This window comes from Babylonia areolata, chromosome 33 (assembly GCF_041734735.1).
Source record: "Babylonia areolata isolate BAREFJ2019XMU chromosome 33, ASM4173473v1, whole genome shotgun sequence".
Taxonomy (NCBI): Eukaryota; Metazoa; Mollusca; class Gastropoda; order Neogastropoda; family Buccinidae; genus Babylonia; species Babylonia areolata.
Genome location: NC_134908.1, coordinates 10,128,639 through 10,154,978, shown reverse-complemented (window position 1 = coordinate 10,154,978; position 26,340 = coordinate 10,128,639). Strand labels below are relative to the sequence as shown.

Below are 26,340 nucleotides of genomic sequence, written 5' to 3'. Positions count from 1 at the left end.
CTAAGTATTATTTTGTTTTCATAACCCACCAAAGGCTGGTATGGATAATTTGATTTTTATATGCATATTTGATGTTCTGCATGCATATACACACAAAGGGGGGTTCAGGCGCTAGCAGGTCTGCACATATGTTGACCTGGGAGATCGGAAAAGTCTCCACCCTTTACCCACCAGGTGTGACTAAACTAGGGATTGAACTCAGCCACAGCGTGTGTTGTGAGCACTTAAGGGGTTAAACATAGCACTGTACGTGTCCTTGGTGACCTTTGCAAACTGTCCATTATGGTGTAAAAATGACTGTAATATTACTTTGTAAAGGTCCACTACCACCCATATTTTGGCTTAAAAACTGTCCACAGGGGAAAATTACTTTGTAAAGGGGGTGGTAGCCTTGAGATGGCCGTAGTGGTCGGCAAGGCTCTGAGCACCATAATTTGATTTGATTTGTTCTCTCTGTGTGCTCTCTCGGGGTGTTCCCCTCTCTCTCATGTTCCTCTCAAGATATTCTTCTCTGTATGTGTCTCCTTTTCAAGGTAATCTCTGTCTCTGTCTGTCTGTCTCTTTCTCTCTCTTTTCTGCCCCCCCCCCCCCTCTCTCTCTCTCTCTCTCTCTCTCTTCTCTCCCCTTGCATTCCTACCTGTCGCTTGTCTCCCCTGCAGGCAGGAGGGGTACCGGGGCATGTACAAAGGCTTCAGCCCCTACATGTTCCACGTCACCCCCAACATTTGCATCGTCTTCCTCATCTACGAGTTCCTTGCCAACAACCGCCGCCACCCCCGAGAGCCCTCCCTGGCCATCAAGACAGAGGTGGCTGAGGTGGCCGACGCTTGAGGAAGGGGGAGGTCGAGGTGGAGGAGGTGGGGGGGGGGGGGGGGGGGGCAGTTTGTGTGGGGGTGGGCGGTGGGGTGTCAACTCACCCTTGTCATCAAGACAGAGGTGGCCGACGCTTGAGGACGGAGGAGGTGGGTTGGGTGATGGTGCGTGTGTGGTGGGGGCAGGGTGGTGGAAGAGGAAGGTTGGGGATGAGATACGAACCTTCCTTCGCCATCAAGACAGAGGTGGCGGAGGTGGCCGATGGTTGAGGAATGTGGTTGTGGGGTGGGGGTAGGGGGGCAGGGTGGTGGAAGGGGAAGGTGAGGAATGAGATGCGAACCTTCCTTCGCCATCAAGACAGAGGTGGCCGATGGTTGAGGAATGTGCTTGTGGGGGGGGTGTGGGGGGGGGGCAGGGTGGTGGAAGAGGATGGTGGGGGGTGAGATGCGAACGTCCCTTCGCCATCAAGACAGAGGTGGCGGACACATGAGGAAGGAGGTGGTTGTGGGGTGGTGGTGGGAAGAGGAAGGTGAGGAATGAGATGCGAACCCCCCTTTGCCATTAAGACAGAGGTGGCGGAGGTGGCCGATGGTTGAGGAAGGTGGTTGTGGGTGGTGGTGTGTGTTGGGGAGGGTCGTGGAGGAAGGTGGTGGGGTGCAAACTCTCCCTTGCCATCATGACAGAGGTGGTGGATGCTTGATGAAGGATGAGATGGAGGTGGTTGTGGGTGGTAGTGTGTATGTGTGTGGGGGGGGGGGGGGGGGGGGGGGGGCCAGAAAGGAGAAGGGCAATAGGGTGTGATTCCTCCCTGGCTCGGACCATCAAGAGATGGTGGCCCATGGAAGGAAATAGGCAATTGGGTGTGATTCCTCCCTGGCCTGACCATCAGGAGGAAGGTGGCCAATGGAAGGAGATAGGCAATAGGGTGTGATTCCTCCCTGGCCTGACCATCAGGAGGAAGGTGGCCAATGGAAGGAGATAGGCAATAGGGTGTGATTCCTCCCTGGCCTGACCATCAGGAGGAAGGTGGCCAATGGAAGGAAATAGGCAATAGGGTGTGATTCCTCCCTGGCCTGACCATCAAGAGGAAGGTGGCCAGTGCTTGAGGAAGGAGATAGAGGTGGATGTGGGGTGGGTGGTGATGGAGGAACAGGTTACGGATGGGATGCAAACCCTCCCTTGCCATCAAGAAGGTGGCTGACACTTTAGTAAGGAGGAGGAGGAGGTTAGGTGGGTGTTGGTTGGGGGGAGGGATGGGGGGGTGGAGAAGGGTCGGGGGGTGAGAGGGAAGTGCCTGTGGGAGGGGAGAGATGTAGAGCGTAGGGCAGGGTGGGGTTTGGGAAGTTTTGTTGCAGAGGGGGAGGGGGAGAGAAAGGGGTTGAGGGAGCATCCATGACCTGCTTTCATTGATCTCAAAAAACTGCCGCTGTGACTTTGATAACAACAATGTGTGTGTGTGTTGAGGGGGGTGGGGGGGGGAGAGGGGAGGCAGAGGAGGGCTTTGGGGGAAGTGTCTGTTGGAGGGGTGGGGTGGGGGGAGGGGCTAGGCCTTGGGGAAAGTGTCGTGTTGGTGACCTACTTTGATCTCGAGAAGGAGTCTGTCATGGAACTGTGATTGGAAGACAATGTGGAGTTTTGATAAATATTTTATCATTTATTATCTTTATATTTTGAGCTCTTTTCATTCCTGTTTGATTGTATAAAACTGAAAAATGAACAGATGCTAAACAAATTGAAGTAACACCTTATAGTTTTTTTGGGGGAAAAGGGGTATTATCATAAAAACTTGATGTTACACCTGCCAGGCTACTCAGACACCTCAAAGAATACACAATACAAACTGCTATGATGAAATAGATCCTGAATATTTCACCATTCCCATCAGTCCCCAAAACTGTAACGGAAAACTTGTCATTGAAAATAAGGTGTTTGCAGAAAGTAAGAGGAAAGAATACCAAAGAAAATGCAGAAGTTTACATCGGCTAAACTGATGACTGTGCATGCAATATATTGTTTGGACATTGTATTTCAGAAAGTTTTGGGGCTCATATTATGTCATGACCTGAGGGTTCAAGGTGGACATGTAACGGTTTGCTTTGTTGATGAAAGCTGTGTATTGAGATGAGTTCTACCATTATGCTGTGGAACAAACAAACCAAAAAAAACCCTCAGCAATTGATCATCGGATTCGATTTTACCATAGTTTCTCATTTGTGTATGTATATCTTGTTTCTTTTATTTTATAGCAGTTTTCCTCTATGAATTTTTTTGGTTTGTTGGGTTTTTTTTTTATATGAATTGTCCAGAAATGGTTTCCGCTGTCAATGTATTATTTTAGAGTAGAAACTATTAAAGTGAAGAAGGGGACGTAATAATCATTGTTCACTTTAACCCCTTGGCTCCAGATCTGTCATTACTTGATTCAGTGGAGTGGCTTTAAAGGTTATTGGCCGTCAGAATGTTGGATTTTGGGGTGTTTTTTTTAATTTTTTAATTTTTTTTTATATATAATAAAAGAAATGTTTTGAGAAGCAGGAAACCCCTAATTGAGAGACAGAAATCTAGTGTCTCCTGCCTTCATGATGTGATAGTCACGATGATGATGATGATGATGATGATGATGAAGTTGATGATGATGAATCGTCATTCATGTTGTTCATGGGTAACTTGATTTCATGATCAAATTTTAGTGAAAGAAATTGTTTCCTTTAGAACGGTTTTATTTTTGGCATTTGAAATTTGTCATTTTTATGTTGTGTATGTGTGTGTGTGTGTGTGAGCGCACACACATGTACTTGAGTGCATATTGCATGCTTGTGTTTGTGTGTATGTAGATCTGATAAATGTTTATTATTCAGAGTGTACGTGAGATTTTTGTTTTAGTGACATATCTCTTTCTGAGTTTCTTATTCAAATGTGTCTTTTTTTTATATTTTGAAATAAGATTGATGTTCCTTATTGAGTTATTCAAATGTGTCTTTTTCTTCTTATTTTTTTGGGTTGTTTTTTTTCTTCGTCTTTTTCTTTAGAAATGAGATCAGTTCATATTTCTGTCTATTTAGAATGGGATTGGTGGTGGTGGTGGTGGTGCTTAATCTGAACAGTTCTATATTTCTTTGTGTTTTTACTTCAGTATTTTCTGTCTAAAGATATTTCATTTTAAATGTTTGTGTGATATATATTTATTGATTTTTGTAACTGTTTATCCTCATCATGTGTCCTGAATTGTCTGAATTTGAAAAAAACAGATGAGATATTGATAGTTGCAAATTGTACAAATTTCATTAGCTGTTGTAGTCTCAGTTACTTGATTAGATGGTTGTAAATGGCACAAATGTCAGTTTTGCATATCAGTACCTGCAGTAGTTATAGTAACTACAGTTGTACGTAGCACAAACCGTGGTATAGTAGTTCAGTAGCTGTTGTACTTTTAGTGAATTTCTAGTTGTGAATAGCACAATTCATGGTATGGTTTTTCAGTAGCTGTTGTATTTTCTTGTGGAGTGATGGCCTAGAGGTAATGCGTCTGCCAAGGAAGCGAGAGAATCTGAGCGCGCTGGTTGGAATCACTGCCCAGCCACCGATATTTTCTCCCCCTCCACTAGACCTTAAGTGGTGGTGTGGACGCTAGTCATTCGGATGAGACGATAAACCGAGGTCCCGCGTGCAGCATGCATTTCAGTCGCTGTTGTAGTGGTGTCACGATTGTCTGAATTTTTTAGACAAAACTGATAGCTGTAAATGGTACAAATCTTGGAACAGTATTTCAGCAGCTGTTTGAGTCTTTGTGAGTGTTGGAGATAGCACAAATCTTGGTATAGTATGTCAGCAGCTGTTGGAGTCTGTGAGTGTTGGAGATAGCACAAATCTTGGTTCAGTATTTCAGCAGCTTTTGGAGTCTTCGTGAGTGTTGGAGATAGCACAAATCTCGGTACAGTATTTCAGCAGCTGTTGGAGTCTGTGAGTGTTGGAGATAGCACAAATCTCGGTATAGTATTTTAGCAGCTGTTGGAGTCTGTGAGTGTTGGAGATAGCACAAATCTTGGTACAGTATGTCAGCAGCTGTTGGAGTCTTTGTGAGTGTTGGAGATAGCACAAATCTTTGTGAGTGTTGGAGATAGCACAAATCTCGGTACAGTATTTCAGCAGCTGTTGGAGTCTTTGTGAGTGTTGGAGATAGCACAAATCTTGGTACAGTATTTCAGCAGCTGTTGGAGTCTTTGTGAGTGTTGGATATAGCACAAATCTTGGTACAGTATGTCAGCAGCTGTTGGAGTCTGTGAGTGTTGGAGATAGCACAAATCTTGGTACAGTATGTCAGCAGCTGTTGGAGTCTGTGAGTGTTGGAGATAGCACAAATCTTGGTTCAGTATGTCAGCAGCTGTTGGAGTCTTTGTGAGTGTTGGAGATAGCACAAATCTTTGTGAGTGTTGGAGTCTTCGTGAGTGTTGGATATAGCACAAATCTTGGTATTTCAGCAGCTGTTGGAGTCTGTGAGTGTTGGAGATAGCACAAATCTCGGTACAGTATTTCAGCAGCTGTTGGAGTCTTTGTGAGTGTTGGAGATAGAACAAATCTCGGTACAGTATTTCAGCAGCTGTTGGAGTCTGTGAGTGTTGGAGATAGCACAAATCTCGGTACAGTATTTCAGCAGCTGTTGGAGTCTGTGAGTGTTGGAGATAGCACAAATCTTGGTTCAGTATGTCAGCAGCTGTTGGAGTCTTTGTGAGTGTTGGAGATAGCACAAATCTTGGTACAGTATGTCAGCAGCTGTTGGAGTCTGTGAGTGTTGGATATAGCACAAATATCGGTACAGTATGTCAACAGCTATTGGAGTCTTTGTGAGTGTTGGAGATAGCACAAATCTTTGTGAGTGTTGGAGTCTTCGTGAGTGTTGGATATAGCACAAATCTTGGTACAGTATTTCAGCAGCTGTTGGAGTCTTTGTGAGTGTTGGAGATAGCACAAATCTTGGTTCAGTATTTCAGCAGCTGTTGGAGTCTTCGTGAGTGTTGGAGTCATCGTGAGTGTTGGAGATAGCACAAATCTTGGTTCAGTATTTCAGCAGCTGTTGGAGTCTTTGTGAGTGTTGGAGATAGCACAAATCTTGGTACAGTATTTCAGCAGCTGTTGGAGTCTTTGTGAGTGTTGGAGATAGCACAAATCTTGGTTCAGTATGTCAGCAGCTGTTGGAGTCTTTGTGAGTGTTGGAGATAGCACAAATCTTGGTTCAGTATGTCAGCAGCTGTTGGAGTCTTTGTGAGTGTTGGAGATAGCACAAATCTTGGTACAGTATTTCAGCAGCTGTTGGAGTCTGTGAGTGTTGGAGATAGCACAAATCTCGGTATAGTATTTTAGCAGCTGTTGGAGTCTGTGAGTGTTGGAGATAGCACAAATCTTGGTTCAGTATGTCAGCAGCTGTTGGAGTCTTTGTGAGTGTTGGAGATAGCACAAATCTTGGTTCAGTATTTCAGCAGCTGTTGGAGTCTCAGTAACTTTTGTTTTGTCTGCAATTGATAATTGTTAAACTCAGTTACCCTGCAGTCATAAGAAGGCAGTTTGTCATGTGTCCATTGATAAAAGGTGTTTATTGTTTTTTGTTTTGTTTAAAATGAAACTGATATTCTGTGCTGTTGGTAATAATTTTTCTTATCTTGATTACTTTGTTGTCATTATATGAATACAAGATGTGCTATGCTTAGAATCATAATGTATTTCTTTAATGATAATGTAATTCTTTTTAAAATTAATTTTGGAGCATACAAAAACACTCTTTTCCATTTTGTGTTGTGCATATGTATTGTGGTCAAAGTTATCTGGACTGCTTTTTAATTTCAAGTACTTAAGACAGTCTATTATTTTTTATGGAGCATTTTTTTGTGTTTTTTGTGAAATATTGATACAGATGTTTCTTTAAAATGAGCCGTTGACACATATTCCATGTCACCAGACACATGCTGACAATTTTGGTGGATTTAAGCTTCAGTTAATTGATCAGACCTGCTTACTACTGAACCAAGGTGGTGTGCTCCACTGAGCTTCAGAATGCTCTGCAGCTACACTCACAATAAAGATGCTTCACTGATATGGATACTTACATATAGCACCTATCCTCGGTCAAAGACCAAGCTCTGAGTGCTTTACAAACACAGACTGTCATTTGCACAACAGGCTGCCTACCTGGGTAGATCCAGCTGCCAGCTGCCATTGGGTGCTCATCATTTGTTTCATGTCATTCAGTCAGGTTTCAGTTACACACACTTATACAGATGTTTCACTGTATTGAAAAAATCAAGCAGTGTTTTTGGTTGTTTTGTTTTTTTGTTTTTTGTCTTTGCTAAATTGATTGATTGATATCGTGGGAAACTGACCTGACGGGGAAAGGGAAAATTGATTGATTGATATCGTGGGAAACTGACCTGACGGGGAAAGGGAAAATTGATTGATTGATATCGTGGGAAACTGACCTGACGGGGAAAGGGAAAATTGATTGATTGATATCGTGGGAAACTGACCTGACGGGGAAAGGGAAAATTGATTGATATCGTGGGAAACTGACCTGACGGGGAAAGGGAAAATTGATTGATTGATATCGTGGGAAACTGGCCTGACGGGGAAACGGAAAATTGATTGATTGATATCATGGGAAACTGACCTGACGGGGAAACGGAAAATTGATTGATTGATATCGTGGGAAACTGACCTGACGGGGAAACGGAAAATTGATTGATTGATATCGTGGGAAACTGACCTGACGGGGAAAGGGAAAATTGATTGATTGATATCATGGGAAACTGACCTGACGGGGAAAGGGAAAATTGATTGATTGATATCGTGGGAAACTGACCTGACGGGGAAAGGGAAAATTGATTGATTGATATCATGGGAAACTGATCTGACGGGGAAAGGGGAAATTGATTGATTGATATCGTGGGAAACTGACCTGACGGGGAAAGGGAAAATTGATTGATTGATATCGTGGGAAACTGACCTGACGGGGAAAGGGAAAATTGATTGATTGATATCGTGGGAAACTGACCTGACGGGGAAAGGGAAAATTGATTGATTGATATCGTGGGAAACTGACCTGACGGGGAAAGGGGAAATTGATTGATTGATATCGTGGGAAACTGACCTGACGGGGAAAGGGGAAATTGATTGGTTGGTATCGTGGGAAACTGACCTGACGGGGAAAGGGAAAATTGATTGATTGATATCGTGGGAAACTGACCTGACGGGGAAAGGGAAAATTGATTGATATCGTGGGAAACTGACCTGACGGGGAAAGGGGAGTGAGGCTGGAAACGTGGTCTGTGATGAAGACGGCGCTGTATTTTCAGCCAGTCAGAATTTTTGTTTCCTTACTCAACATCAGTGTATTAGAGCTCAGTTTATGTCCCTCTCCACCACCACCCCCCCCTCCCCACCCCAACCCCTTCTCCAATTCCACTTTCAGTTTCTCAAGGAGGTGTCACTATGTTTGGACAAACCCATACACGCTACCTGACATCTGCCTGACCAGCAGCACGACCCAATGCGTTAGTCGTGCCTTGAGTGCATGCATGTATATTTGTGTACCCATCAGCGTGGATTTCTTTTACAGAATTTTGCCAGAGGATAACACCTATGTTACCATGGGTTCTTTTTCAGTGCACCAGGTGTGTGTTTCACACAAGATGTTGGTTTATTGTCTCCTCTGAATGACTGGACACTGGGTTTGGGAAAAGGGGTGACACTGGGATTCAGACCTACACCCTCACTGACATAGACACTGTTGGCAGGTGTGTGTCTTCACCATTCTGCCCTTTTGAGGCAGAGATGTTCAATGCATATGTAGAGAATCTATTTCTAGCAAACACATACTCTTTGAATGTCAGTCTGAAATCGTTTTTACCAAACTTCTCAGAAAATTCTTTTGAATGTATTTTTGACAATTTCAGGATGTTATCTGCTATTGCAGAAGGTTTGCTGCATAGTCCAATTGGACATTTGTTATAGTTGTTACAGTTGTTTGATGTTAGCGTTTCCTTCTATATTATGCATATGTCTCCCCTTTTAATGTTTTATTTTTTCCAGTGCTCTGTATCTTTCCCCACCACACCCACACACATGCGCACACACGCGCACACACACATACACACACACCATTCTTCACCCTCTGCCCAATACCGTTATCACCATCACTCCACCACCCCCACCCCACCCCTCCTTTTTTTTTTTTTTTTTTTTTTTTTTTACCCCTGTCTTATATCACTTAGGTGGAAGACGTTAAACTAAAGACTACTACTACTACTACCATTCTGCCTCCTTGAGGCTTGACATGTTCAAACCTCCAGACGCGTCAAGTTGGAAAAGTGGCAACACGGTGAATTTCTATGTTGTTTTGGAATGCCAGTGGGGGACTATGTTTTGACTGCTGGTGCTGCCGGTGTTGTCAGACAGTGGTTTGTTGCAGCTAGAAGATGTAGAAGCTATTCTCAAGCCTTGTTCGGGGTTGGCAGGTCTCATTGAACTAGTAATGCTTATCTGTGGGGGGGGTGCAGAATGATTAAGAGTAAGACACTCATCTGCCAGTACAGTGTCCATGAGGGTTTGGGTTCAGATCCCGCTCCCACTCTTTCTCCCATGGTTGACTGGAAAATCAAATTGAGCGTCTCGTCATTCAGATGAGACAGTAAACTGAGGCCCCATGTGCAGCATGCATTTGGCACACTGCAAAAGAACCCATGGCAACAAAAGTGTTGTCCTCTGGCAAAATTGTGCAGAAGAAATCCGCTGTGATAGGCGCTGAGATATACAGGGATGCACTACAGGCTCAGTGAGTACAGGCCTGTGTGCATTGTGTTGTGCTGCTGTCAGGCATCTGCCAAGCAGATGTGGTGTGAAACTGGGTCGTGGTGTTGATTGTGCTCTTGCCTTCCTGTCGCCCAAACCTTTCACCAGTTTCACCAGTATTTAAGCGAAGAATCTCTGGAGATGGTGTTTTTCGTGTGGGTGTCTGAATATCTTCTTCAAACAGTGCTGTCATAAATAGCTCTTGTTGTGAAATGGTTTGACTTCAAACAGCACTTGGCTGAACAGTATTTAAACATTTTTTTTATTTCAGAACACTTTGTCAAATGATGCTTGGAATGAGTTTTCATCAAACAGCGCTGTCGAATGACACTTTTGGTAATGAATTCACTTTGTTACATGACGGTTGTTGTAATTTGTATTGACTTCAAACTGCACTTTGTCAAATTACACTTGTTTTACTGATTTTCTTTTCAAACCGCGCTTCACAGAACAAATTTTAAACTTTTTTTCCTTCAGAAACACTTCATCATCAAATTACATTTTGATTGACTATTCTTTTTAAAAAATACTGAGTCAAACAACATTTTTTTTGTGAAGTGTTAACTGAAAACAGCATTTTGATTACATTTGTTGCAATATGTAGATATATATATATTTTATTAAATACCTCAATAAACGACAATTATTTTCAATGATTTATTTTCAAAAACCACTTTTGTCGAATTAGCATTTTTGCAAATACTCATTAATGTTGAGATGAAAAAAAGTGTTCATATTTCTGTTGTCACGGCATAAGGGAAAAAATATTGTACAGGACATTATGTTGCTGAATCAAAATGTTTTGACTGTATTGTGAATTTTTTTTTTTTTTTCTTTTTTTTTTTTTCTTAAAGAAATTTATCTTATTAATGATAGTAAACTTTCCATTTTGGGGATGCTCATTCATTTATACTGTCCCTACCTTCTGGAAGTTCCATGCTAGAAATTCCTCGTTTTTATCACTCTCTTTGTTTCTGGATTTTTCCTTCTTTTCTTTCTTTTTTTTTTTTTTTTTTTTTTTTTCTCTCCCTTTTCTCCATTTTCAGTCTGGCCGGTCCACCATTGACCTTTTTTTTTCTTCATATTTGTATTTTCATTTTGAAGTTTTTGATGTTGTTTTGTACTTGATAATTGGGCATTTTGTATGATTCATTTATTTCTTCTTCTTTTCTTCTCTCTCTCTCTCTCTCTCTCTCTCTCTCTCTCTCTCTTTTTTTTTTTTTTTTTTTTTTTAACACATGGGAAGTTTGAGTTACTCATTTACATTTCTTGGCTTTTTCTGCCTGTTTTTTTTTTTTTTTTTGTTTAAAAAAAAAAAATTTGGGGGTGTGGTTTTTTTGTTTTTTTTGTTTTTTAATTTATAACTTTGTGTATAACTGACACTGCGTTTATGTTAAGGGTTGTTTTTTTTTTGGGGGGGGGGGGTGGTGGTGGGGGGGGGGGGTTCTTGTTTTTTGGGTTTTTTTTTATCTCTAGGAGATTGAATTTGGCTGCACTTGTTATTATGACAATGAGGACAGTGATAATGATGATAATTATAGTAATAACAATAATAATAACAGTGAACATGATGATTATATTTTTAAAATAGGAATAATGATAGTCCAGTAAAGTTGACTAGGCTTGACATTATTAATAATCATGTTTGATATATGATCAGGTGGAATCACCTATTCTTAATAGTGATATGCAGTAATCACAATTGTTTGAAAGTCATTTGGATGTAAGAAATCCTTTACATTAGTTTCATTTCATTTTGACATATTGCTTGATGATATCACACTTAAGTGACATACTGTGATGCTTTTATTGTGTGTGTGTGTGTGTGTTTGTCTGTGTGTGTGTCTGTGTGTGTGTGTGTGTCTGTGTGTGTGTGTGTGTGTGTGTTTGTGTGTGTGTGTGTGTGTGTGTGTGTCCTAAGAATAGAATTAAAAGAGAAGGGAAAATGTTCTGGAAATGGCAGTCATGTTTCTTTTTTTTTCTTTCCAACTGCAATTCTGCTCAGGAAATAGGTCTGTCCCAGTGCTGAAAAAAAAAAAGAAAATTCAACACCTGACTTTCTCAGTCAATATTCATATTGATTACGAAGCGTGGTGGCAAAAATCGGTAAGACCTTTGACCCACTGTTGACCAGAATTCAAGGTCCCGTTTGGGCGTGGTATTGTGTCCTTGGGAAAGGCACTGTACTCTTGATTTTCCTCACTCTACCCAGGTACCTGACTTTGGTAGGGGAAGGTGAAAATGATGGGAGGAGAGGGCAGTGCCCTGCTTTTTTGTGATGACCCACCCCCCCCCCCCCCCTGAGACTGCCGATGTGGAATTCACTGTACTGATGGGGGTAAAAGGCTGTGGGAACTTTAATCCTGAACCTGTATGTCGTTTATGCTAATCTAATTATTTTTATTTTTATTTATTTTATTAGTATTGTTATTTCTTTAATTTTATTTTATTATCATATTATTTAGTTTTTTGTTTTCTTGTGTGTTTTTTTTTCTATGTTATTGTTTTTTGGTTTTTTTCTCAAGGCCTGACTAAGCGCGTTGGGTTATGCTGCTGGTAGCGTATATGGATTTGACCGAACGCAGTGATGCCTCCTTGAGCTACTGATACTGATACTGATACTTATGCTAATCTGCTTTCATGGATGTCTAAGAGTATGTGCGTGTGTGTCACTGTGTGTGTGTGTGTGTGTGTGTGCACGCGCGCGTGCGTGGGTGTGCGCACACGTGTATGTGCGTGGGTGTATGTTTACTTTGTCATTGACACATTCCATCTGTCTTACTTGTAAATCTTACCCTGCATTGTTAATTTTTGTAACCTTTTTTTTTTTAGATTCTTTTTTCTTTTTTTGTCAGCACTTACCAGTGTTAGTGATGTGGACACCTGTGCTATCACCATCATCATCATTAGTTGTAGTAGTAGAAGTAGTAGTAGAAGTATTTATTCATTCATTTATTTATTTTTGTTACGATGATGATGATGATTATTATTATTAATTGTTGTTATCTTGATTATTAGTAGTACTAGTAGTATCATTTGTATTAGTACTAATGGTGGTTATTATACATTAGTAATACTTGTGTAATCATTATTATTGTTATATTGATCACTGTCATTACTATATGTCCAGTTGTAAACATGTCTGTAAAGGTGTGATGGTTTTTGTGATGTGTTTACAAGTCCCTGATGATGTTGAGGAGACAAAGCACTATGGCAGCTTCCTTGACTGAATGTTCTCAGCTTGCCATTTTGGGGTGGTGTGTTTTTGGCTTTGGCTCACAAAGTTTGGATGACTTTTTTTGGGGGTGTGTGCTGTTTTAGTATCCTAAATTCAGGGAACTATTTTAACGACAATTTTCATGGATAGTGTTGGAAACCATTACTAGATGGTGTGATCTATTTTCAGTGGGTTTTTTTTTATTTTTTTTTTTTTTTTAGGAAGATGGCAGAATGGGTTTATCTTCCAGTACAGAGAGTTCATGAGGGTGTGGGTTCGAATCCTTCTCAAGCCCCTGCTCCCAGGTTTGGCTGGAAAATCAAACTGAACATCTAGTCATTCAGATGAGACGATAAAGCGAGGTCCTGTGCGCAGCACACACTTGGCGCACTGTGAAAGAACCCACAGCAATATAAGTGATGTCCTGAGGCAAAATTCTGTAGCAGAAACCCACTCTGAAAGTTACAACAGTATGTATATGCATGCACTCAAGGCCTGACAAGTGCGATGGGTTATGCTGCTGGTCAGGCATCTGCCTAGCAGATGTGGTGTAGCGTATATGGATTTGTCTGAATGCAGTGATGCCTCCTTGAGAAATTTAAACTGGAGCTGAAACTCCGTTTTGAGGGTTGTTGTACTCAGTTTTGATACAGATTCAGTCGCTAAACTGAAGTATGGCCATCTTGCCTGGTCTGAAAAATTGTCTGCAATGACGTGCTCATTCAGTCTGTATCAATCAGGGAGCTGTTCTTTCCATATTTGGCTCCACAACCCTTGCAGAAATGAACAAAAGAAAGCAAACAACCCCAAAACACACAAAAACAGACGACCAACCAACCAAAAACCCACATGGTGGCTTTTAATGAGAAGTGTTGTTTAAGGTTCTTGATATGGGTCATTTTGCATCCTATTGTGGCTTATTCTTGATAACAAGCATTGATTACATGCAGTGTGTAATTTCTCAAATGCCTGGCTTGCAAAAGATGTGATAATATTTGTTTGAATAGGTCCCAGAATTTAGGACTCGAATAGGACATTTCCCAGGGTGGACATGGGACATTACCCAGGGTCATTACCCAGGGTGGACATAGGACATTACCCAGGGTGGACATAGGACATTACCCAGGGTCATTACCCAGGGTGGACATAGGACATTACCCAGGGTCATTACCCAGGGTGGACATGACCCTGGATGGACATAGGACATTACCCGGGGTGGACATAGGACATTACCCAGGGTGGACATAGGACATTACCCAGGGTCATTACCCAGGGTGGACATAGGACATGAGCTAGGGTGGACATAGGACATTACCCAGGGTGGAGATAGGACATTACCCAGGGTCATTACCCAGGGTGGACATAGGACATGAGCTAGGGTGGACATAGGACATTACCCAGGGTGGACATCGGACATAAGCCAGGGTGGACATAGGACATTACCCAGGGTGGACCTCTGGATATGTAGAACTTTGGAAGATGGTGAACTATTCTGTGTTAACAGTTGTAGAATGTTCAGGGGTGTTTTTTGCTTACAGTTGTATGTGAAATGTTGTTTTCAGGGTTAGCACACAAAAAGTTGATATTTGTGTGTATGTGTGAATGATAACAAATTAGACTTCCCGGATATGTTGGAAGAATGTGAAGTATTGTTGTATTATGAGACTTGTTCTTTGTTTATATGTAGTAGTCGATGTATGCAAAATATTGTTTTCGGAATTTGCACACAAAAGATCAATGAGAAACATTGACTGAACCAGTGAGCGCATAAATTTCACTTTCGGTCCGAGTGTGAGAGGTATCAGTCAGATAATCTGATGCCAAGAGACTAAATTCATCTGTATAAGATTTGTTTTGCGGCGTACTGATGACTGGTCTAGACTTGGTATAATTGAGTGTCTAGGGACAGACCTAGCGTTCTCTGCAAACAGTTGGAAACAAAACGCTAGCCGATGAAACAAGACACTGCATCATTATTGACTGACATCATGATCATACCAGGGTTGTTTTTTTTCTGTCTTTCTTTTTTTTTTTTTTGACTCACTTGTGTAAACAAAGTGAGTCTATGTTTTAACCTGGTGTTCGGTTGTCTGTGTGTGTGTCTGTGTGTCCGTGGTAAACTTTAACATTGACATTTTCTCTGCAACTACTTTGTCAGTTGACACCAAATTTGGCATAAAAATAGGAAAAATCCAGTTCTTTCCAGTCATCTTGTTTAAAACAATATTGCGCTTCTGGGATTGGCACAAAAAAATAAAGAATGAAGCCTAATTATATGCAGACTGCATTTACTGTTATATTTATATTTTTTGTATTCTCTAAACTTGGCACTTTGATTGATTGATTGATTGATGTGGATACTTATATAGCGCCTATCCTCAGTCAGAGACCAAGCTCTAAGCGCTTTACATACACGGGGTACATTTGCACCACAGGCTGCCTACCTGGGTAGAGCCGACTGACGGCTGCCACTGGGCGCTCATCATTCGTTTCCTGTGTCATTCAATCAGATTTCAGACGCACACGCACACACACTCAAACAGACATGTAACATTTTACGTGTATGACCGTTTTTATTTATTTACCCCGCCATGTAGGCAGCCATACTCCGTTTTCGGGGGTGTGCATGCTGGGTATGTGCTTGTTTCCATAACCCACCGAACACTGACATGGATTACAGGATCTTTAACGTGCGTATTTGATCTTCTGCGTGCGCATACACACGAAGGGGGTTCAGGCACTAGCAGGTCTGCACATATGTTGACCTGGGAGATCGTAAAAATCTCCACCCTTTACCCACCAGGCGCCGTCACCGTGATTCGAACCCGGGACCATCAGATTGAAAGTCCAACGCTTTAACCACTCGGCTATTGCACCCGTCTATTGCACTTTGATCTGATATTCTGACCCAACAGCTAGAGCAGTCATTATTATCATTTTTTGTTCAAACAGGAACTTCTTTTGCTAAGCATGGAATTTTTATTTATTTTGCAAGCGTTTTGGTGCAGATAGTAAAAAGGGGAAATTACTCTGTAATGCTAGTGGAGTTAATTTGCTTTAAACTGATCTTTCTCATCTTAAACATTTCATTTTGAAACAAGAGAGGCAAGGCCTTCAAGACTCACTTGTGATGCACTTTTTTAAAAAAATCCAAGCTTTTTATGTATTGAGTATAATTTCAAAATGTAATGTTTAAGATGAGAAAGATCAGTTTAAAGCAAGCTAAGTTTCCCAGCAGAGTAATTCCCTTGTTCTGCTATCTACACCAAAGCGTTTGCAATAAATAAAACTTCCATGCTTAGCAAAAGAAGTTCCTGTTTGAACAAAAAATGATAATAATGACAGATCCTTTGTTGGGTCGAATATCAGATCAAAGCACCAAGTTTAGAGAATACAAAAAATATAAATATAACAGTAAATGCATTATACTCAATACATAAAAACATGGATTTTTTTTTAAAGTGTATCACAAGTGAGTCTTGAAGGCCTTGCCTTTCTTGTTTTGTTTTTTCTCCCAACTTCACATCGACACTTCATGCAAAGGTTCTGTTGATCATCTCCAGAACTAAATCCGCACTGCTGTGTAAAGTAACCTGCTCCCCCTAAAACTTGGTTATCATTCGTTCACCATCATTTTCTTTCTAAGTGCGGGCTGGGTATTTTGCGAGGCATTTGAAACTGAGCATAGTTTTGATTCACACTGGGGAATGGATGTTTACTGGATACTGGCTGTTTACAAAGTAGTTTACTGTACTTGTTTAAGAAAAAAAAAAAAGGTGGTTTTGGACGTGAACATGGAAATTATGTTTTTGGTTGGTGAGTGTTGTGGAAGAAGTGATTGGCAGTGGATTGAGCTTGTTTTTGATGTTAAAGGGATATGACAGCTGGTTGTTGTTGGTCTTTTTTTCTACTTTTTTTACTTAAGGTTGTGTTTTAGCTCAAGGTAAAGGGTTCTGAACGACATGTGTTGTTTGGACATGTTTTGTAGATACAGCGAGGTTATGTGCGGGCAGTTCAGGTGTGTTATTTGGACATGTTTTTATGGATACAGCGCTGTTACGTGCAGACAGTTATACATGTGTTATTTGGACATGTTTTATTGATATAGTACATTTACATGCAGACAGATATACGTGTATTATTTAGACATGTTTTGTGGATACAGCGCGCTTATGTGCAGGCAGTTCACATGTGTTATTTGGACATGTTTTGTGGATACAGCGCTGTTATGTGCATTTAAGCACGTGTTGCGTGGACGTGTTTTGGGATACATTGCAGTTACATGAAGACAAAATTGATGTAACATAATGTCTTCAGTAAGAAATCCATTCATTTTAAGAACCTGTTCTTGGGGTAAGTAAAAAAAAAAAGTGATATTATGACCTGATCCTGCTCAAGCTGTGTTTGAACTTCTGGCAAAAACATGCCGATTTGTGTATGAATCATGCTGTGTGTACCATATGGATATTGGTGTATAGAAATCAGCAATATATTATGTACAGTAGAGAAATGTAGTGGATTGATGAAGCTGTGAATTGACATTTTGGTGCATGACGATGCTGATGATGATGATGATGATAATGCTGATGATGTGTTGACAGGCTGAATTTGTAGCCAATAAAATGTGTCTCTGTTTGGAAATGTGGAGATGTTTTGCTTGTTGCTTTATTTTCTTCCCTGTTGTTTGTTTATTATTTCTTTTTGTTTGTCTCATGTGTATTTGGGGTAGTTTGTGTAGTTCCTGAACAATTCTTGATGAAATTATGTGATGCGTTTCTTCTTGTCTTTTCATTTTGGGGCTGTTCTTTTTCCTTTCTGTCTTTCTCTCTGTCTTTTGAATTTCACTCATACCTTTGTTATTAATTAAAGATGAAGTCAGTTTATCTTGTATCGGACATATTTTACTATGTTCCAGTCAATACATTGATGTGAATTCAAAAAAAGATTTTTTTCTTCTTCTAAATGTAAGAGAATAAAACACAGAGACATGGGTAGTGTGGCTGAAATGGGTTAGTCATTGGATTTAAGATCCAGTGTTTGTCAGTGATCAGAGTTCAAGGCCGTGTTTTGACTTGGCGCTATGTCCTTGAGAAAGGGACTTCACTCAGATTTTCCTCACTGCACACAGGTGTGAATAGGTACCTGGTTTCAGTCAGGGAAGGTCATAAATATGGTGGAAGGAGAGCAATACATTTTCAAGGAGTGAATATAACAAAAACAAAAAGCCAAGATGAAACACACACAAAAAATAATGTTTTGGTCAGTGTATTTTTTTGTACAGATGTTCCAAACTTCAGACTTTTTTTTAACGTTCTCATAAAGTAAGGACAATTTCCTTGCAAGCATGTAAAAACACAAAAGTACAAGCACAGAGACATACATGTATATTCCCCCCCCCCCCCCCTTCTCTCACCTCCCAGTGCACAAGTGTACAGCACACTTGCTAGTGCACATGCATACTCACACATGTACTTGCAATACCTGCCCGTGCCCCTCAAACCCCCCCCCCCCCCCCCACCCCCTCCTCCCTCACACATTTTTGTGTACAATTCTATTGCACCACGTTTTACAGCTTGAATAAAACACTGATCTCTTGAAATATGTGAAGGTATAAAAAGGAAACATGCCCAGAAAAACTTTAAAATGTACACTGAACAATACATGTGTATGCATATTCATGGATACAAACATGTCAGCTGATACAGAGATTGAGAGAGAGAGAGAGGGTGCAGTGAACTACCTGCTCAGACAAAAAGCATCTATAAATTTATGGAACCCCCCCCCCCCCCCCCCCCCAAAAAAAAGAAGAAAAAAAAAGCACTGAGGAATGGTGAGAAACCCTCCCCATAACAGAGTATGGCTGCCTAAATGTTGAGGCACAAAAACAGTCATAGATATAAAAGCCTGCTTATTTTGTAAATAAGAGTGGACATGGGAGTTGCAGCCCACAAACACAGAAGAAGAAGAAGAAGAAAATGATAGGAAAGGTAGGTAACTCCAAAGCATGTTGAGGTTCTTTTGAGGGAAGTAGAGTATTATGAAAGTGACCATGAGCAACTGACACAGTGCCGGGAACGATGCAAAACGTGAAACAAACAATATCCTGTTGTCGATTTCTGAGAGAAAAATGTGCACCGCTGCATGCAGTTGACACGGCGATTTTCCATAGCGTACTTAGAGATGTCGTGGCAGAATGGGTTGGATGTTCGACTTCTGGTCCACTGTTCACCTCTGATGAGGGTTTGAGACCTCGTTACGGCATGGTGCTGTGTTCGTAGGAAAGACTTTACTCTGTTTATCCTCACTCTACACAGGTGTGAAAGTTTGAACTGGCAGGAGAGGGCCCAGTGGACACACTGGATAAGATAAAGATAACATGATTATCTGACACACAGGAATTGCATCAGGTGCGGTGAAACACAAGCCACACAATCAGCCAACACACACACGCACACACACACACACACAACACACCACACACACACACACACACACACACACACACACACACAAGAAAACAACATTAAACATTACTAGATTAAACAGGAGTAATAATCATAGAATTTCTCAAATAAAAAAGGATTTCACATATTCGCTTTAAAAACATTCCAATTAATAATTATAACATCACAATTATAAATATGAATGTGTTTAAAGATATGAATGTTGACATTAGACATATTGCACATTTATCCTGCATATTGCACATTCATAACACCCACTGTCGTGTATTTTTAAGCTAAATGGATTGTTTTAAAACCTAAAACAGAGTACAACCTATTATGCATGCACTTTCACATGTACTCACATGAAAGCGCGCGCACACACACACACACACACACACACACACACACACACTGAATGAATTCACTGCCCCGATGGCTGTAGAAGGTTACCTTATAACCTAAACTGGATGTACTTTGATTTCAAGTCATAATCAATAGAAATGATAAATAACATAATCTTAAATCCTAATTTTTGTTTTTGGTTTTTGGGGTTTCTTTTTGCATGAGCAAAGATTGTCGTTGCTGCTACTCTCAGACACAGTTTTGCTACTCTTGTCAGTGACAAAGCAACAGTGTTACTCTCATCCATGACATTGCTACCCTTGCCAGTGACAGTGCTACTGTCGTCACTGACAATGCTATTCCGATCAGTGACATGCATCTCTGGTTAATGAAGTGCTGCTCTGGTCAGTGACAAAGCTACTATGGTCAGTGACAGTGCTGCTGTCGAGTCTAGCAGTTTACTCGTCAGGGGTTGGCAGGTCTGTGTGTCATTGTCCTTGTTGTCAAGAACCAGGGGGAGCAACCCTGTAGCGTTCTATTGTCTGTGCACACTACTCTGCTCTTGACACACTGGGATTTTCTTTGCTTGCGTCCAGTATTTGTTGTTGTTTCTCCTTCAGTCCTTTCCTGTTTAATAGCCAAGTGGATAAAGCGTTTGATTTTCAACCTGAGCGTCTTGGGTTTGAATCCTTGTCACAGCATCTGGACCACGGGTGGAGATTTTCCCAGTCTCCTGGGTCAGTAGATGTGTAGACCTGCTGGTGCCTGAACCCCCTACACATGTAACACACATGCAAAATATCAGATACAGTTGTTAGAAATCCTGTAATCCATTAGAACATTTGGTTGGTTATGAAAACAAAGAACATATCCAACATGTACACCCCCTCAAAAACAGACTATAGCTGCATACATGGCAGGGGGGAAAATGCCGTGCAGGGAGGGGGGGGGGGGAAATAACCCACTAGCACACGCAAGTGAACATGAGAGCTGGAATCTGTGAATGCTGAAGTATGCATTTCATGGCCACAGTCAACAGCATTATTTGCCGTTTGTTGGGCTTGTCATGGTTTGTTGAGAGTCACAGAAATTTGGAAAAGTCTTAGAAAAATGAGAGAACCATTTCCTGGGCAGCTGGAACAGTTTTGGCAGATTTATGTTTCACTCTTCCATTCCCAGTCTCACCCTTTCTTCCAAGCTTGACTTGAAAATCAAACTGAGCGTCTCGATATTCAGATGAGATGATTAATTGAGGTCCTGCGTACATGTGCAGCACACACTTGGCACACTGGAAAAGAACCTGTGGCAACATAGGTGTAGTCCTCTGGCAGAATTCTGTTGAAGTCCACTCTGATAGGTGCACAAATATATGCACGCAAGGCTTGTCTTACTTGCATTTATGAACACATAAGTGTAATGTGTCTAACGTGCATTAATGAACACATTGATGCTTGTCTAACTTGCATTTATGGACACATTAGTGCATGTCTAATTGTCTAACTTCTATCTTGGAACAATTAAGTAAATGTCTGTCTTATGATTTCGGAAGATATTGCTACAACTTGTATGTATTTCTGAACACAGTACATATCCGACATGCATTTCTGAACACATTAATACTTGACTAATGTGTATTTCTGTGCACTTTAGTACATGATCAGCTTGTATTTTTGAACATGTTGATACATGTCTAACTTGCATTTCTGAACACACAAGCAGTCTCTACACAGTTAAGGCACTCCGTTCCTTATCTGTATTCTATCGATCAGCATTATTTTCTTCAATGTGTGTGTGTGTGTGTGTGCAGTCTTGTGTGTGTGTGTGTGTGTGCATTCATGCATGTATTGGCTGTGTCTGATGTGTTATTGTAAAGCTCTTGAAGAGGTTCCAAAGCACTGTGTAAATGTACTATTACTGTTATTATTATTATTATTATTCCTTAACTCATTTCTAATGTCTGACTTGTATTTCTGACCACATTGGTGCAGGTCTAACTTTGCATTTCTTGACACAGTGGAACGGAATTCTGTGGGCATTACCAAACCCCCTGTGTTTTGGATTTAGGAAACCAAGGTTTATCTTATCTTTAGTATTATTATATGTGAGGGACGAAAGACAAATGTGAACACACATCACATATTTATCTTCAGTCCCAAAGTAATCACCAACCATTATTATTATTATTATCACTAGCAGTTTCTCCTCCATATCAGCAACAATGATAAAAGACTAAATAAGCGTTCAGCGCAGCATAGGGGTAACAGGATTTCCTCCACCCAGTGTGCATAGTGTGCATACCTTTCCTGGATCTTCTCTTGACAGCCGCCTACAGAGCAGTGTGAAGGAGGTTATCTTTCTCTTCAGCCCTCATGCCTCCCCCACCCCACTCCCCCCGCCCCCAACAACTCCTGAGTTCAGGGACATGATGACAAAGGCGATGATGATGATGTATGTATGTATGTATGTATGTGCAGGTATGAAGGGTGGTTGGCCTTCTACAAAGGACTAGGACCCTGCATTCTTCGTGTCACACCAGCCTGTGCCATTACCTTCGTGGTCTACGAGAACTTCATCACCTTTTACCTCAACCACCAGCGGAACAACCACTCGTAGGGCTTAACTCTTTTGCTGCCAAGTTTCTGTGTGGAAAAACAACTCCCCAGCGCCAGATTTTTCAGACTGGACGCTCTCAGTCACATGATTCAGTTCGTTTCAAAACAGCCAAGTGGACTTGTTCACTGACTCAGTCAAGGGGGGAAGGTTAGTCAGTTTCCTTTTGCGCACGAAAGTTGGTTGCAGCTGTCAAGCTTTGTTACAGTGTGAAAAACGGTCCTTTTAAGTTAACAAACATGACCTCTCAGTGTTGACTTCAGTTGCCAATGGCGGTGAACTGTCTGGTTGACTAAAGTTGCCTATGGTGGAGTAAGAATTAAGATGGAGTTCCATATACACGGCATCAAAGTAGCACCAACACAACATGAATCGCACAAACAGTAAACTGACTTCACTGAATCCATCAACGTGAAACAGCACTGGCACAACACCAATACCAGTTCCAGCACTGGCATGAAATGTGGCTTTGGTCCTTGGAAGGATTCATGCCATTCTGTCTGTGGTTCATCCATGAAATGGAGAAGCCTTGACCCAAGGTCATGCACATTCACTCATCTCCCACAATGCTCTTTTTAGAAGATGCTGGCATGCCAGACAAAAGTGTTTCAGAATCGTTAACTGAATTGGTCAGGAGCAACCCTGTATAGTATGAGGTCTTTGACAAGTGTCTGTGGCACTCTTTATAGCATCGCTTGCACCCAATACTGATTTTTTCCCCCCATATGTGTCAACAACAAGAGAATCGGCAATTGCATTTGCTTTACAGTAAGCTTTGTGTGGTTCAACACCATATCAAAATGCCGTCAGGTGAAATACCACTGTGCTGATTTGATGCTGTTTTGTTAAAATGGATTCATAAATCAGTGTGTGTGTCAGTGTGGTCTCGATGCCATTTTGGTGCTGTGTATATGGAAATTAGGCATTACAGCTAATGGGAGAATTCCAGACCATGGAACCTGTTTAGAAGGCTGTCGTATGTGTGTGTGCACATTCGTTTCCAGTGACTTTCCATTATCAAGCAGAACATCGTCGTCGAATATTACAATGATTGAATGATCTTTTCATGGACGATGTTGCAGTTACAATTTATCAACCAGGGCATTATGATGTACTCTTCATGGATGTTTAAAAAAGCAGTTAGTTTATTATATCCCAGAGAGAGACAAGAATAGGGTGCTCTTTTGAAAATCCTGATGACAAGAAATAGCTTCAGTTGTGTGTGTTTTGTTATTTTGTTGCTTTTTTGGGGGGTTTTGTTGTTATTTTGTTGTTGTTTTTGTTAGGGGGTTGGTAGTTGGTGTTTTTTTGTTTGTGTGTGTGTGTGTTTTAATTTTTGATTTAAAAAAAAATGATCAACATAGCAAAAAAGCCTTTTAATTTTTACTTTTTCTTCAGTTTATATAATTGTGTATGTAGAATGAATTTGTCAAACTGCTGGACCGATATCCCTGTGGCTGGGCCCAGTGGGAGTGCATCAGTTTTTACAGAATGTCAGTTATGTTGACCAAGTTCAAGGGCACAAGGACAGTTGTTGCTCTGATTCCTGAGAGTGATGAAACTTGCTGCATGGGGGATCTCTACCCCAGTGATCTGTCTTCAAGGCTGGCTGAGTTGTAATGATTATCTACTGTCGGTGTGGAAGACTGACATATATATGCTAGTCAGTCGTGTCTGACTATGACCATCAGAAAGCAGAGGAGGCAACTGCTGTCCCGACTATTTGGGCTAGAATTTGCCCAAGTTACATCCCCACTCTCTCAGCCAAGAGGGTTTTAGGACGCGTCGGCGTTGGTTCCCAAAGGCCAACCAGCCCCTAAGGCTGCAGCACTGAGAGCCTTGCCTCCTAGTTTGAGTCATAGTCCTTAACAAAAGACTAAGCTGTGAATGATTTCCCATTGCAATGGAGAAACCAATAATTCAGCTTTCTCACTTTGCTGGTGGCCCACCTGTAAACAAATGTCAGTCTGTGCTACAACCTGAGTGCAGGGGGGGGGGGGGGGAGCTAGCTGACACAGCACAAGACAGGAGAATGGGTATACCTGGGGGGGGGGGGGGGGGCTGACACAGCACAAGACAGGAGAATGGCTATACCTGGGGGGGGGTGTGTGGGGGGGGGGGAAGCTAGCTGACACAGCACAAGACAGGAGAATGGCTATACCTGGAGGGGTGTTGGGGGGGGGAGCTAGCTGACACAGCACAAGACAGGAGAATGGCTATACCTGGGGGGGAAGCTAGCTGACACAGCACTAGACAGGAGAATGGCTATACCTAGGGGGGAAGCTAGCTGACACAGCACAAGACAGGAGAATGGCTATACCTAGGGGGGAAGCTAGCTGACACAGCACTAGACAGGAGAATGGCTATACCTGGGGGGGGAGCTAGCTGACACAGCACAAGACAGGAGAATGGCTATACCTAGGGGGGAAGCTAGCTGACACAGCACTAGACAGGAGAATGGCTATACCTGGGGGGGAAGCTAGCTGACACAGCACAAGACAGGAGAATGGCTATACCTGGGGGGGAAGCTAGCTGACACAGCACTAGACAGGAGAATGGCTATACCTGGGGGGGAAGCCGACACAGCACAAGACAGGAGAATGGCTATACCTTGGGGGGAAGCCGACACAGCACAAGACAGGCAGCAGTGGAGACCTCTGGACAGTGGTGGTGGTCTTGTGTGCCACAGGGCAGGAAAAGGATTCAGCAGGAGGTTGTGACAAACATGATTCATATTTTGATTCAAAAAAGAGATGGATCAGGACTCAGTAGCTTCTGATTCAGAGTGATAAATTTTGACGAGAATTGATTTGCTGTGAGTAGAATTTTAAAAGTTTTTGTTTACTACAAGCAAGATTTCAAAAGCTTGTGGTTTCTACAAGTAGGATTTCAAAAGGTTAGGCAGCTACAAATTGAATTTCATAATTTTGTTATTACAGTTTCAAAGGCTTTGGTGACTACAATAAATTAAAAATTTTGGTGACTACAGGTGAATTTCAAAAGCTTTAGGTGACAAGTAGAATTTCAAAAGCTTTTGTTATCTACAAGTAGAATTTTAAAAGCTTTTGGTGACTTCAAGTTGAATTCCCGAACTTTTTGGTTACTACAAGTGAATTTCAAAGGCTTTTGGTGACTACAAGAAGAATTTCAAAACTTTTGGTGACTACAGTTGAATTTTAAAAGCTTTGGTGACTTCAAGTTGAATTGCTAAAGCTTTTGGTTACTACAAGTTGAATTTCAAAACATATTGAACGTAGATGTTGTGTGGGCTTTGACCAAGCTTTCTGATTACAGTCTCAAGGAACCAGAAAGCGGTTTAACCATTTGTGTTTGGTTCTGTGAAACTATTCTGAGGGACAGCTGTTGAAACTTGACATCATGCATGGGCAACGCCAAACCAAAATGGCGGGCTTAACCACAGAAATAATAATTGTATGTAATGTAAATTGGGTCAGAGTTCCTTTGTGAGTAATTTCAGCCCAGAAATGGTCAGCTGTTTTTGTTTCATGTCGTTTCTGTTGCGTGGTTCCTGTTGGTGGACAGGAAGAAACGCTAAGTCAGTAAGTGAAGTGTTTGTGGACCGTGTAATTCAGTCATCTCCCATCTCTTTCCCTTCATCTCCTCCTCAAGTTTCTCCATCTCTTTCCTCATCCACTTCCCTCATCTCCAGCAGGGGGTGAACCAACTCTCTGGTTTGGTTATGTTTCTAATCTTCTTCAACTTGTGGACTGATTTTGCTTGCTTGTGCAGCTAAGCAATAGGGCCAGGTGGTGGAGGCACTACTCCAGAGTTGTATGCAAATGAGGCAGAGCTGGGCTGACCAATTTGTCAAGCGGGTGTTATTTTCTTTGATTTCAGAATATAAGTAGTATATATGAAAATAAGAAGAAAAGAAAAAAGATCAAATTGGCTGTGATTTGTTTGTTGTTGTTATACTCCAGATTTGTTGTTTGTCTGTTAGTATCCTTGGTGTTTGAGTGTATTTTTTGTTTTTTTGTTTTATTTGATTTTATTTATTCATTTTTATTTTTTGGAAGGAAGTGAGAGGGAAGGTACATGTATCAATCGATCATCAGG

At 41.5% G+C, this 26,340-nt stretch overlaps 1 protein-coding gene across 1 annotated transcript in view; it reads left to right on the top strand.

The window, feature by feature from the left end:
* LOC143277188 (solute carrier family 25 member 32-like) overlaps positions 1–24,229 on the top strand; it is a 41,535-nt gene extending 17,306 nt beyond the window's left edge. Inside the window, exon 7 of the mRNA XM_076581966.1 lies at positions 22,128–24,229. Coding sequence (XP_076438081.1) covers positions 22,128–22,266 — 139 coding nt within the window. The 3' untranslated portion in view covers positions 22,267–24,229. The remainder of the gene's footprint in view (positions 1–22,127) is intronic.
* The last annotated feature ends 2,111 nt before the right edge of the window (positions 24,230–26,340 follow it).